Genomic DNA, 14,875 nt, shown 5'->3' with positions numbered 1-14,875 from the left:
GTTTCTGGATTCTCCCCCATTCAGAAAATATAAATTTTCTTTAGGAATGTAGCTGGAGAGGGAGGGGGAAGAAAAGGGTGCGAGACAAGGTGGGGTACGGGGGAGGGAGGGGGATAAGCAGTTTCTCATTTCATTCACTGCCAGCAGTCAGTCCTGAACTCTGTCAGACAGTGCTGCTGAGTCATCAGTCAATAGATTTGCAGCTGATGCAATTCATCGCAATGATTAGATCAATTGTTTACTTGCTTCCCCCAGCTGTAAGACACATTAAGGTGCAAGATCTTTTGATCTACTAAAGCAGAAAGCATTTGTCATTCGTTGGGCGTTTAACAGGAGCAGCGAAGAAATAACCAAGAAACATTTCCAGTGCGTACAACAGCATGTGGGGAATAGATCGAGTAGACGCACAGAGTCTCTTGCCCAGAGTAGGGGAAATCGAGAACCAGAGGACATAGGTTTACGGTGAGGAGAGAAAATTTTAACAGGAACCTAAGGTGCAACTTTTTCTTTTACACAAGAAGGGTGGTGGGTGTATAGAATAAGCTGCCAGAGGAGGTAGTTGAGCCAGGGACTATCGTAATGTTGAAGAGATATTTAGACAGGCACATGGATAGGACAGGTTTAGAGGAATATATATGGGCCAAACGATGGCAGGTGGGACTAGACATGTTGGTCGGTGTGGGCAAGTTGGCCCGAAGGGGCTGTTTCCACAATGTAAGCAAGAAATTACAGTAAAACCCGTTTAGTCAAAGAGAATAAACTATCATGCGTTGTGCAGGAAGGAACTGCAGATGCTGGTTTACATCAAAGATAGACACAAAATGCTGGAGTAACTCAGCGGGACAGGCAGCATCTCTGGAGAACACGGTTATACGACTTTTTGTGTCGGGACCTTTCTTCAGACTGAAAATACAGAAAATAGAGGTTGGTGGGAGGAACAAAATGAAGGCAAGAAAAGGCCAGAACAAATCAGGGGTGACAACAAATGACCTCAGGAAGGGTGGAGGTCACAGTGGCCCATTGTTGGCTGGGGGAGGAAGAGAGATACAACTGATGGAACTGGTAGGATGACTAGGGTGGGGGAGAGGGGAGGGGAGGGAATGACAATAGACAATAGGTGCAGGAGTAGACAATTCGGCCCTTCGAGCCAGCACCGCTTTAGAGATACAGCGCCCTTTCGGCCCACTGGGTCCGCGCCGCCCAGCAATCTCTGCACACTAACACTATCCTACACCCACTAGGGACAATTTTTACATTTACCAAGCCAATTAACCTACAAACTTGTGCATCTTTGGAGTGTGGGTGGAAACCGAAGATCTCGGAGAAAACCCACACAGGTCACGGGGAGAACGCACAAACTCCGTACAGACAGCACCCGTAGTCGGGATCGAGCCTGGGTCTCCGGCGCTGCATTCACTGTAAGGCGGCAACTCTACCGCTGCGCCACCGTGATCGCCCTATGCCGGAGTTACTTGAAGTTACAGAAATCAATGCATCATGACCTGCTCTGAAACTCTAAAGCAGACGTTGGCTCTGAAATCACTAAGCAAACTACTGGAGATAAGGCGCGGGTTGTAGAGTGCATGGCTAAAGTTAGCTAACAAGTAGAAAGACCGTGTCAGCATTTTTTAAAAGATTAGATAAGTGTCTATGGCAAAGGGAATCAAACAAACAAAAGCCTATAAGATGTGTAGGAAGGAACTGCAGATGCTGGTTTAAACCAAAGATAGACACCAAATGCTGGAGTAACTCTGCAGGTCAGGCAGCATCTCTGGAGAAAAGGAATAGTTGACGTTTTGGGTCGAGATCCTTCTTCAGATTGAGAGTCAGGGGAGAGGGGAACTAGAGATATAGACGGTACTTAGGACAAATGAGTAGAAGATATGCAGAAAGTAAAGTTCCACTGTCTGCATTAACCCATTATCACCTATCCCACAGCCAACAATGGAGCATTGTTGGCTCCACATTTCCTTGATCATCGTTGCTCTCTGCATTTCCTCCATTCATTTGTCTTCAGTACCGTTTATATCCCTCGTTCCCCTCTCCCCCGACTCTCAGTCTGAAGAAGGGTCTCGACCCAAAACATCACCCATTCCTTCTCTCCAGAGCTGCTGCCTGACCCGCTGAGTTACTCCAACATTTTGTGCCTGCCTTAAGCAAAAGCCTACACTGGCTGGTAATCAGGAAGAGGGAGAATAAATGCTGGAATTGCCCTGTGGTCAGACTGCATCTATTTCTTGACGTAGAAGGTGCCTGATGCAATTTGCAGTCATTAATAGGAAATAAAACACAGGAACAGGTCAAACAGCTGTGAGACACACTGTCCCAAAAGAAGAAAATTATCAGCCTGCTGGTTTGGTCAGTCTATTTCCTCCTACTGATGCAACTTCTATGTAATAAGGGTGCAGAGAAGATTTACGAAGATGTTGCCAGGACTCGAGGGCATGAGCTCTCGGGAGAGGTTGAGCAGTCTAGGACTTTATTCCTTGGAGCACAGGAGGATGAGGGGTGATCTTATGGAGGTGTACAAAATCATGAGGGGGAACAGATAGGGTGAATGCACATTCTTCTTTTCCCCATGGTACAGAACTCAACAACTAGAGGGCATTTTTAAGGTGAGAGGATAAAGAATTACAGTGATACTGAAGGAAAACTAATTCTGCACAGAAAAACTGAAGGAAAACTAATTCTGCACATAGAATGGTGGGTATATGGCACGGGTTGCCACAGGACATAGTTGAGGCAGGTACAATAACATTAAAAAAATATTTAGACAGGTACATGGATAGGAAAGGTGTCGATGGATGTGGGCCAAAGGCAGTCAGGTGTAGATGGGGCATGTTGGTCAACATGGACACACCCAGTTGCTTCTGTGCTAGATGACTCTATGACATTGCCGATTTGTCTGGTAACCCATTCACTCCACTAACTCGTTGCTTCCAAGAGAAGGCAGGAGAATGAGGTTGAGGGGGAAAAATAGATCAGCCATGATTGAATGGCAGAGTAGACTCGATGGGTCGAATTACCTAATTCTGCCCCGTGTGTCTTATAATCTATCCTAACCATCCAGCCTTTGAGTGGGGTCATTTTTAGACTTACAGATAACAAAAACTCACGATTCTTTATTAGACAGGTACTTGGACAGGACAGGTTTAGGGTGATATGGGCCAAACGCAGGCAGTTGGGACGAATGTAGATGGGACATGTTGGTGTGTGTGGGCAAGTTGAGATGAAGGGTCTGGTTCCACACTGTGTCTATCTATCTATCTATCAAACTCTGACTTTATGACTCTTTAAAGCTGGTGTAATATTATTGTAAAGTAGAATAAACAGGCGAAATGTTCACTGCACAAATGACCTTCACTGAAACAGCAAGATTCTGGTTCAGCTGGATTCACTTACCTCTTTGACTGGAATGAAAGAACTTGGGCCCTGACCAATGGGGTGAGGTATTTTAACTTTTTGATCCTAAAAATAAACAAACCGTAGTTATAATTTGTTTCTGTTAACACAATATAGATACAGTGCAAGTACATGTTTGGAGAGAGGCAATGAACAGATGAAGTTTCAAGTTGGGACAAGTTATGAACAGTAGAGTTGCTGCCTCACAGCGCCAGAGACCCGGGTTCAACCCTGACTACGGGTGCTGTCTGTACGGAGTATGTACTTTCTCCCCGTGACCTGCGTGGGCTTTCTCCGAGATCGTCGGTTTCCTCCCACACTCCAAATTTGTAGGTTAATTGGCTTGGTATAAATGTAAAATTGTCCCTTGTGTGGGTAGGGCAGTGTATGGGTGTGGGGATCACTGGGCAGAGCAGACTCGGTGGGCCGAAGGGCCCCTTTCCATGCTGTGTATCTCTAAACTAAACTAAAATGTGCTAGCTACGAGAAGCTCTAAAGAACTAGAAAGTCGACAATGCAGCAAAGTCCCACTAAACAAACTGGTCTCCCTTTCTCAAAACACACAGTGCTGGAGAAACGCAGCGGGTCAGCCAGCATCTGTGGAGGGAGAGGCTAGGCGACATTTCAGAGAAGTGTCCTAACGTGAAACTTCATCTGTCCATTGCCTCCACAGATGCTGCCTGACCTGCTTTCTTCCAGCGGTGTGTGTGTTTTATGAAAACATAGAAAATAGGTGCAGGAGTAGGCCATTCGGCCCTTCGAGCCTGCACCGCCATTCAATATGATCATGGCTGATCATCCAACTCAGTATCCCGAACCTGCCTTCTCTCCATACCCCCTGATCCCTTTAGCCACAAGGGCCACATCTAACTCCCTCTTAAATATAGCCAATGAACTGGCCTCAACTACCTTCTGTGGCAGAGAATTCCACAGATTCACCACTCTGTGAAAAAAACCTCTCTCATTTCGGTCCTAAAAGACTTCCCCCTTATTCTTAAACTGTGACCACTTGTTCTGGACTTCCCCAACATCGGGAATAATCTTCCTGCATCTAGCCTGTCCAACCCCTTAAGAATGTTGTAAGTTTCTATAAGATCCCTCCTCAATCTTCTAAATTCCAGCGAGTACAAGCTGTGTCTATCCAGTCTTTCTTCATATGAAAGTCCTGCCATCCCAGGAATCAATCTGGTGAACCTTCTCTGTACTTCCTCTATGGCAAGAATGTCTTTCCTCAGATTAGGAGACCAAAACTGTAAGCAATGTGTCCATGTGTCTCTCTCTCCCCCACCATCCTCTCTCCTTCCCCCCTCCCCCTCCTCTATTTCCACCTGTCAACACAGCCATGATACACATCTCAGCCCCGTCCAACTCACCATTTCCAGCAGCTTCCTGGCATGTAACAGAAAGTCAGGAGTACAGTTCACCGCACCACTCTCCCCTCAGATCCTAACTCCGACTTGCTGAATGACAAACATTGCTCACCAGATCACACCCGACTCCTCTGTAGAGTCATTGCACCAGCATCTGCTTCATTACATCATTCATTAGCCGTGCCCTTCTCACCGATCTCCGGAAACCAATTCCAACTTGTCTACACATTCTTCGACAGAATAGCCAGCTCATTCAATGGCAGCTTTGACATAACGTCTCATAGGTTCATAAGCCCCAAGAGCAGAATTAAGCCATTCGGCCCATCAAGTCTACTCCGCCATTCAATCATGGCTGATCCATCTCTCTCTCCTAGCCCCATTCTCCTGCCTTCTCCCCATAACCTCTGACACCCGCACTGATTAAGAATCTGTCAGACTCGGCCTTAAAAATATCCATTGACTTGGCCTCCACAGCCTTCTGTGGCAAAGAAAAGGCCTGTTTCCGGCTGTATATATATGATATGATATGATAAGACTTCCACAGATTCATCACCCTCTGACTAAAGAATTTCCTCATCTCCCTCCTCAAGGAACACCCTTTAATTCTGAGGCTGTGACGTCTAATCCTAGACTCTCCCAGAAGTGGAAACATTCTCTCCACATCCGACCCGAAACGTCACCCATTCCTTCTCTCCAGAGATGTTGCCTGCCAGGCTGACTTACTGCAGCATTCTGTGTATCTTCTTCAACATAACAAAGCTGGACTCCAATTTTACCAAATCAGCGAACAAGCAATTTTTCTTACACAGGGAGTAAATTTAACCAGTTAATTCTAAGCGCCAGACTGACGTGGAGCAAGTGGTAAGGTTATATACAATCCCTGGTGACTGCACCCGACTTGGGCTTAGATTGGAGGCACAAGGAACTGCAGATGTTGGAGTCCTGAGCAAAATACCAAGTGCTGGAGGAACTCAAGAGGGTCAGGCAGCATCCGTGGAGGGAATGGACACGACGTTTCAGGTAGGGACCCTTCTTCAGACAGATGGCGTAGAGGTGGGGCAGTCCTGGCAAGTGGTTGGTGGATACAAGGAGAGAGTGCGAGATAGTGGCTTTGCCAAAGATCAATAAACATAGCTGGTTCAAGCAAGCAGAATCAAATAGCCTCCAGGGCATTTGAAAAACATTCGTCTGGCTAATTCCTGCTCTATCTGGTCTCAACCCAAACACTGGCAGTTTGAGAAGTCACTGAGCTGCCAAATTCCATAAATCAGCTGGGAAGTAAACACAGCGAGGCAGGAAAGCACCGAGCTGTAAATCTAGACATTAAAAAAACACAACGATAATCAGACCCAGCTCGCGTACGGAAACATCGATCTTCACGTGGGGAGGGGGGGGAAACCGACAATGGAACGTACTTCCATTCCTGCATTGTTGGGGGGGGGGTTTCTAGCACTGCGTTCATTAAAAAGGGGTGCACACTAATTGAATGAGGAGGGGTGGCAGCCACTAATTACATGCTGGGGAGGGCACCCTACTAGTTATAAGGGGTTAGTGCAGGGGTGCACCCCGTTAATCAACATGCGAGAGTGATCACAATGAAAGGCACCCCATAAACAACAGAGGGGAGGAGGGCACCCCAATAATTACAACGGAGGAGAGCAGCCCAATATAGTTTTAATGGGAGAGCACCCCATTAATTACAACGGGGAGGGATGTGCACCCCAATAATAACTATGGAGGAGGGCACCCGAATAGTTAATAGGGGAAAGGGCACCCTAACAATTACAATGGGGAGGGGAGGGCTCCCCAATAATTATAATGGGGGAGAGCTCCCCAATAATTATAATGGGGGAGAGCTCCCCAATAATTATAATGGGGGGCACCCCAATAATTATAATGGGGAGGGGACCCCAATAATTATAATGGGGGCGGCACCCCAATAATTATAATGGGGAGAGCACCCCAATAATTATAATGGGGGAGAGCACCCCAATAATTATAATGGGGGAGAGCACCCCAATAGTTACTAGTGGGAACTATCGTAGACAGTCCTTGCATCCAAATTGTGCAGGATGTGAATGACAACAGGGAGAGGACACCCCAAAAACCACAACGATGGAGGGGGCAATAATTACAGAGGGGGCACCCCAATAACTACAGGGGGGGGCATCTATTCATAATGCACATGGATCAGGGTTAGGGCATCAGTGCAAAGGCATCACACCGGTAGCAGCCCCTCAAATGAAGGTCCCAGCACAAGTTCTTCTTCAGAGCAGCCAACTTGTTTAAAACAGGAAGACAGACACAAAATGCTGATAGACACGGTCTGAAGAAGGATCTTTACCAGAAACGTCACCTATTCCTTCTCTCCAGAGATGCTGCCTGTCCCGCTGAGTTACTCCAGCATTTTGTGCCTATCTTTGTTGTAAACCAGCATCTGCAGTTCCTTCCTGCACGTTACTAATGTACTCTGCCACTGGGAGGGGTGGCAATTGAAGAGACGACGGGGATGGATGGATGGGGCGGGTGGGTGGGAAGAGGAGATCCTGCAGCTCAACTCCAGCAAAAATCAGAGGGGAACTGCAGACACAAACTTAAGGTAGATACAAAATGCTGGAGTAACTCAGCGGGTCAGGCAGCATCTCTGGAGAGAAGGAATGGGTGACGTTTCGGGTCGAGACCCTTCTTCAGGTCTATCCAGAGATGCTGCCTGACCCGCTGAGTTACTCCAGCATTTTGTATCTACCTTCGATTTGAACCAGCACCCGCAGTTGTTTACCCACACTTCACAGACACAAACTTTATCAGTTCACCAGTTATAGGAGAAGAATTCGGCCATTCGGCCCATCCAGTCTACTCCGCCATTCATACACGGCCGATCTCTCTCTCTCTCCCCAATCCAATTTTCCTGCCTTCTCCCCTTGACACCCGTTCTAATCAAGAAACTTGTCCATCTCTGCCTTAAAAACATGCACCGACTTACCCTCCACAGCCCTCAGCGGCAATGAATGCCACAGATTCACCAGCCCCTGACTGAAGAGGTTCCTCCACACCTCCTTCTAAAATAATGTACGTTAATTCTGAGGCTGTGTCCTCTGGTCCTAGACTCTCCCACTAGTGGAAACATCCTCTCCACATCCACTGTGTCCAGGCCGCTCACTGTTCTGTGTTTCTTAGATTAGAGATACAGCACAGAAACAGGCCCTTCGGCCCACCGAGTCCGTGCCGACCAGCGATCCCCGCACACTAACACTATCCCACACACACTAGGGACAATTTTTACAATTATACCAAGCCGATTCACCTACAAACCTGCACGTCTTTGGAGTGTGGGAGGAAACCGGAGCACCCGGAGAAAACCCACGCAGGTCACGGGGAGAACGTACAAACTCCGTACAGACAGCGCCCGTAGTCGGGATCGAACCCGGGTCTCTGGCGCTGCATTCACTGCACTAATTCAATTCCTCCCATCCCCATCCTTGTGAACTCCAGCGAGCACAGGCCCAGTGTTGGTTGTCCTGACCTGGGATGGAGGGGGGAGAGAGAGGAGAGAGGAGAGGGAAGAGAGAGGAGAGGGGAGAGAGAGGAGAGGGAAGAGAGAGGAGAGGGAAGAGAGAGGAGAGGGGAGAGAGAGGAGAGGGGAGAGAAGAGAGAGGAGAGGGGAGAGAGGAGGGAAGAGAGAGGAGGGGAGAGAGAGGAGAGAGAGAGAGGAGAGGGAAGAGAGGAGAGGGAAGAGAGGAGAGGGAAGAGAGGAGAGGGAAGAGAGAGGAGAGGGAAGAGAGAGGAGAGGGGAGAGAGAGAGAGGAGAGGGGAGAGAGAGGAGAGAGAGAGAGGAGGGAAGAGAGAGGAGGGAAGAGCGAGGAGGGGAGAGAGAGGAGAGAGAGAGGAGAGAGGGAAGAGAGAGGAGGGGAGAGAGAGGAGAGGGAAGAGAGAGGAGAGGGAAGAGAGGAGAGGGGAGAGAGAGGAGAGGGGAGAGAGAGGAGAGGGGAGAGAGAGGAGAGGGAAGAGAGAGGAGAGGGGAGAGAGAGGAGAGGGAAGAGAGAGGAGAGGGAAGAGAGAGGAGAGGGAAGAGAGGAGAGGGGAGAGAGAGGAGGGAAGAGAGAGGAGAGGGAAGAGAGGAGAGGGGAGAGGGGGGGGATGAGGTGGAGGTGGGTGTTGGGGACGGTCAGGGCCTCTTCACCTGGCCGGCTGCCGACTCACCTGGGGGCGGCGGACCCGCTTGCAAGAGTCACAGGTGAGGTAGTCGGACAGCGCGGGCTCGCCGGCAACGCTGCGAGGGCGGACGGACACCCTCATGATAATGGCGGCGGCGGTGGCTGTGGCGGGGACGGAGCGGCGTGAACTCCCGTCTCCAGTGGCGGGGACTGCCCGCTCTGGCCGCGCGTCCGCAGCGCCGTCCTTAAGTAACCCGCGGGCCCGTCACAGCGCCGCCCAGCGGCCAGTCGCCGCCGCCGCCCCCTCTCCCCCTCGCCCCTCCCCCTCGCCCCTCCCCTCGCCCCTCCCCCTCTCCCTCGCCCCTCCCCCTCCCCCCCACTGCTCCAAACTTAGTACTTGTTTCTTGTACCCTGTGGTCATCACTGCCCAAGAGTCCACCAGGGTCCACACTGAAAGTGTCCTATACCCACCAGGGACAATTTTTTTAAACACTTTCCTACAGCCACTACAGACAGTTTTAACATGTTACCCAGCCAAGTAACCTACAACTTTAGTTTAGTTTAGAGATATCTAATACTTGTCGATGCAACTTTACTTTGGGGGGGGGGGTGGTGGGCGGTGGGGAGGGGGGTTTGGGGGTTGGGGGGAGTGGGGGTTGGGGGGAGTGGGGGTTGGGGGGAGTGGGGGTTGGGGGGAGGGGGGTTTGGGGGAGTGGGGGTTGGGGGGAGGGGGGTTTGGGGGTTGGGGGTTGGGGGTTGGGGGAGTGGGGGTTGGGGGGAGGGGGGAGTGGGGGTTGGGGGGAGGGGGGTTTGGGGGTTGGGGGGAGTGGGGGTTGGGGGGAGGGGGGTTTGGGGGTTGGGGGGAGTGGGGGTTGGGGGGAGGGGGGAGTGGGGGTTGGGGGGAGTGGGGGTTGCGGGGAGGGGGGAGTAGGTTTCGACGCGATTCCAGCGAACATATATATTAGTCTGAAGAAGGGTCTCGACCCGAAACGTCACCCATTCCTTCTCTCCCGAGATGCTGCCTGACCTGCTGAGTTACTCCAGCATTTTGTGAATAAATCGAATATATATATTATATACCTTTGATAAATACCTTCGATTTGTACCAGCATCTGCAGTTATTTTCTTATTCTTACACTATATATATATATATATATATATATATATAGAATGGGTGACGTATCGGGTCGTCAGACTGTCTGAAACACCACCCATTCCTTCTCTCCTGAGATGCTGCCTGACCTGCTGAGTTACTCCAGCATTTTGTGAGATATATATATATATATATAAATATATAAATAAATTATAGCTTGGGTAGTTAACAGCCCAGCGGTATGAACACTGACTTCTCTAACGTCAGATAGCCCTTGCTTTCCCTATCCATCGCCCCCCCCTTTCCTCCCACCAGTCTTACTGTCTCCCACTACATTCTATCTCTGTCCCGCCCTCTCCCCTGAAGGGTTGCAGAAACAGTCCAGCTGGTTCAGCGCTTTCTCTTTGGCACCGCCCGGCATCGGACACACACGATGAAAGGATAAGACACACAAAATGTTGGAGTAACTCAGCGGGACAGGCAGCATCTCTGGAGAGAAGGGATGGGTGACGTTTCAGGTCGAGACCCTTCTTGAGTCCGTACCTAGGTACGTGTGACAATAAAGCATCACTATTGCCACATGTCGTCATTTCTCGAAGGCTACGATGCAAATGCTGAGCTTTCCTGCAGCCTTATTGTGAGCTTTTAATCCGCTTCTGTCTGAGGCAGGGTATCTATCCTTTCTTCACCCATTCCTTCTCTCCAGAGATGCTGCCTGTCCCGCTGAGTTACTCCAGCACTTTGTGTCTATCTTCGGTGCATCTGCAGTTCCTTCCTACAGACACAATGGACTTTGTGCGTTGTTTATTTTTGTTCCAGGCTGATCAGAATTACTTAGCACCGATCGCAACACAGAATTCACCACACAGTTTCATACCCTCGTTGCATTTAGAAGGTAGTTGAGGAAAAATAAGTCACACAATTACTCTCAAATTAAAAATAGTAAGTTCGCACAACAATCCTAATCTCTGGGACACAATGTGTATTGTCGATAAAGGCGCTTTGAGGAATAAACTACGCAAACTTAAAATGCTTGAAAGTAGAGTTAAATTTCAAACAAGCACAATGCTTTCCTACTTGCAAGCCGATAGGAACGACTTAGCACCGATTTGCAACATGGAATTCACCGAAGAGTTTCATACACTGAAGATAGACACAAATAGCTGAAGTAACTCAGAGGGGGTCAAATGGAATGGGTGATGTTTCGAGTCGAGACTCTTCTTACCACTTTCTTACACTGATTGCATGCAAGCCTTTAAATTCTTTTGAAAACGTGTAGAATTTAAATTCTTAAAATTAATAATAGCAAATTTGTACTAAGTACAGGTGTCGGGACCTTACTAATGTCATTTACCTTACTAATGTCATTTTTAAATCTTATTTATCCTTGGAATATTACTGCTGAGGTGAACGGTTTCCTTGTCAAATACATTTCATTGTACCGTTGACTCTGTGCCAACCTACATATGACAAATAAAATGTATTATTATTATTATTATTATGGGGACAAGGCAGGAGAATGGGTTTAGGAGGGAGAGATAGATCAGCCATGATTGAATGGCGGAGTAGACTCGATGGGCCGAATGGCCTAATTCTGCTCCTAGAACCTATGAAAAAAGAGACATGGACAGGATAGGTTGAGGGATGTGATCCAAATGGGACCCGCTTAGATGGGGCATGGATGATTTTGTCCAAAGGGCCTGTTTCTGTGCAGTATAGAGATGAAGTTCTTTATTTACATCCACACTTTAGGTGACGTTTCACTGTCCAAATTCAAGGCTATGGTTCGGCTAAATAGCTCGAGCACACTTAACTTGGCACAAAGCACGGGGCACAGTGTGTACTTGTGTATATCCGGTGAGACAGATAGCAGGTCTGCCTGCAGCAAGGGCCTGCACAGCTGCAAAGGGCATGCACGGGTGTGGGAGCTGGGAAGACAAGTGGAGATAGGAGAGGTCAGGAGCAGGGGGGGAGCTGCAGATACTCGCAACCACACAGATAGCGGATGGCGAGTGGGCAGCACACCAAACTCAGGGAAGAGACGGGAGATTAGAGCAAGCAGCAAAGGCTGCAACCTACACAAGCCTTTGTTCAATGGTGGCACAGCGGGTAGAGCTGCTGCCTCACAGCGCCAGAGACCCGGGTTCGATCCTGACTACGGGTGCTGTCTGTACAGAGTTTGTACGTTCACCCTATGACCGCGTGGGTTTTCTCCGGGTGCTCCGGTTTCCTCCCACACTCCACAGACGTACAGGTTTATAGGTTAATTGGCTTCGGTAAAATTGTAAACTGTCCCCAGTGTGTGTAGGATAGTGTTAGTGTGTAGGGATTACTGGTCGGCACGGACTCGGTGGGCCGAAGGGTCTGATTCCGTGCTGTATCTCTAAAGTCTGAACTCTAAAGTATTCGGCACCTTCACCTGTGTCCACCTATCACTCTTCCCCCTCCCCTCTTCCAGCTTTCTTCCCCCCCTTCTCCATTAGTCTGAAGAAGGGTCCCGACCCGAAACATCGCCTGTCTATTCGCTCCACAGGCTCTCCCTAACTCATTGAGTTCCTCCAGCACTTTGTGTCTTGCAGAAAATAAACGTGCCCACCAGCCGGGCGATTCTGCTCGCCATTATAGAGTGGCAGAGACGATCTTGTTACAATTACTCATTGTGCCGAGCCTGGGAAAATAATCCAGCTCACTAATCTTACAAAAGAAGTTACACAATAATCTCTCAATGAAGCAAAACACCTTATCAGTGTTCGAACAATGTTAGTGCTGACTCACACTGTCCATGATGCAGTGTTACACAAGAAACTGCAGATGATGGAATCCCAAGCAAAACACAAAGTGCTGGATGAACTCAATGGGTCAGGCAGCATCTGCAGGGGAAAGTCCGGTCGGTATAACATAATCAAAGACTTGTCCCACCCCGTTCATTCCTTCTTCTCCCCGCTCCCGCCCGGCAGAAGGTACAGAAGCTCGAAAGCGCGCACCACCACTCAGGAACAGCTTCTTCCCCTCGGTTATCAGGCTTCTGAACGGCCCTTCCATAAGCTAGGGTACTGTCCGATTCACCTCTACCCCATTGCGGACATTGGACTCTATCTCTGGAGCTGGTGCGCTACAATACTGAGAACTATCACCTACACTCTGTATCTTCCCCTTTGCTCCATCTACTTACGTAGGTGTGAACCGATTGTGTTCGTGTGTGGTATATTTCATCTGTTTGGATACCATGTAAAACAAAGCTTTTCACTGTAGCTCTGTACACATAACAATAATAAACCTAATCCTCAAATCTTCAGAAGTATTAAATGCTCTCTGTGGTTTCAAAGGCCATGTTTAGAATCAGTGAAAACAACAGGATTGGAGTAACTCAACAGGTCAGGCAGCATCTCTGGAGAGAAGGAATAGGTGACATTTCGGGTCGAGACCCTTCTTCAGACTGACCCGCTGAGTTACTCCAGCATTTTTGTGTCCACCTTCGATTTTAACCAGCATCTGCAGTTTTTATTACTACTTCCAAAACAACTTTGGTGCTGGAGAGGTCACAGTTAGAGTATTGTTGTGTTCAATTCTAGTCACCATTCTGTAGGAAAGATGTTGTCAAGCTGGAAAGGGTGCAGAGAAGATTTACGACGGTGTTGCCAGGACTCAAGGGCCCTAAGCTATAGAGAGATGCTGAGCAGGCTAGGACATGGGGCACAGGAGGATGAGGGGTAATCTTGTTCGGGTGTACAAAATAATGAGAGAAATAGATTGGGTGAACACACAGTGTAAGAAAATAACTGCAGATGCTGGTACAAATCGAAGGTATTTATTTCACAAAATGCTGGAGTAACTCAGCAGGTCAGGCAGCATCTCAGGAGAGAAGGAATGGGTGATGTTTCGGGTCGAGACCCAAGGGTCTCGACCCGAAACGTCACCCATTCCTTCTCTCCTGAGATGATGCCTGACCTGCTGAGTTACTCCAGCATTTTGTGAAATAAATACCTTCGGGTGAATACACAGAGTCTCTTGCTCAAAATAAGGGAATCGACAACCAGAGGACACAGTTTTAAAGCAAGGGGGAAAGATTTAATAGGACCCCGAGGGTAAACTTTTTTTTTTACACAAAGGGAGGTGGGCGTATGGAACGAGCTTCCAGAGGAGGTAGTCAAGGTAGGGACTATCACAAAGTTTAAGAAACATTTAGACAGGTAGATGGATAGGACAGGTTTAGAGGGATATTGGCCAAACGCGGGCAGGTGGGACTACAGATGGAATGTTCATAATTTCTAGGAGCAGAATTAGGCCATTCGGCCCATCAAGTCTAGTCCGTCATTCAATCATGGCTGATCTATCTTTCAATCTTAACCCTATTCTCCTGCCTTCTCCCTACAATCCCCTGACACCCGTACTAATCAATGTTGGTCAACATGGGCAAGTTGGGCCTAGTGGCCTGTCTCCGTGCTGTGTGACTCTATGACTTCGAGCCACAATCTTGTAGGTAATTGTGAGAGAGCTAGGCGGCTGGACCTGCCAGCATTAGAATCCCGAGATGGAGAAAAACAGACGAGGCTCATAAGTGATAGGAGCAGAATTAGGCCATTCGGCCCATCAAGCCCACTCTGCCATTCAATGATGGCTGATCTATCTCTCCCTCCTAACCCCATTCTCCTGCCTTCTCCCCATAACCCCTGATACCCGCACTAATCAAGAATCTATTTATCTCTTAAAATATCCACTGACTTGGCCTCCACAGCCATCTGTAGTAAAGAATTTCACAGATTCACCACCCTCTGACTAAAGAAAGTTTTCCTCATCTCCTTCTTAAAAGAACATCCTTTAATTCTGAGGCTATGACCTCTAGTCCTAGACTCTCC

The 14,875-nt window shown here is 48.6% G+C and overlaps 1 protein-coding gene across 3 annotated transcripts in view; it reads right to left on the bottom strand.

The window, feature by feature from the left end:
* Positions 1–14,875, bottom strand: part of sesn2 (sestrin 2) — a 52,079-nt gene that overhangs the window by 20,245 nt on the left and 16,959 nt on the right. For 2 of the 3 annotated variants that reach the window (XM_078423028.1, XM_078423029.1), the window contains exon 3: positions 3,403–3,468. In XM_078423028.1, the coding sequence (XP_078279154.1) occupies positions 3,403–3,468 (66 nt within the window). Of the gene's footprint in view, positions 1–3,402; positions 3,469–8,972; positions 9,128–14,875 lie in introns of those variants that run through there. The other variant, XM_078423030.1, reaches the window with a different exon arrangement.

Source organism: Rhinoraja longicauda, chromosome 27 (genome assembly GCF_053455715.1).
Source record: "Rhinoraja longicauda isolate Sanriku21f chromosome 27, sRhiLon1.1, whole genome shotgun sequence".
Classification (NCBI taxonomy): Eukaryota; Metazoa; Chordata; class Chondrichthyes; order Rajiformes; family Arhynchobatidae; genus Rhinoraja; species Rhinoraja longicauda.
This window is presented reverse-complemented; position numbering and strand designations above follow the sequence as displayed.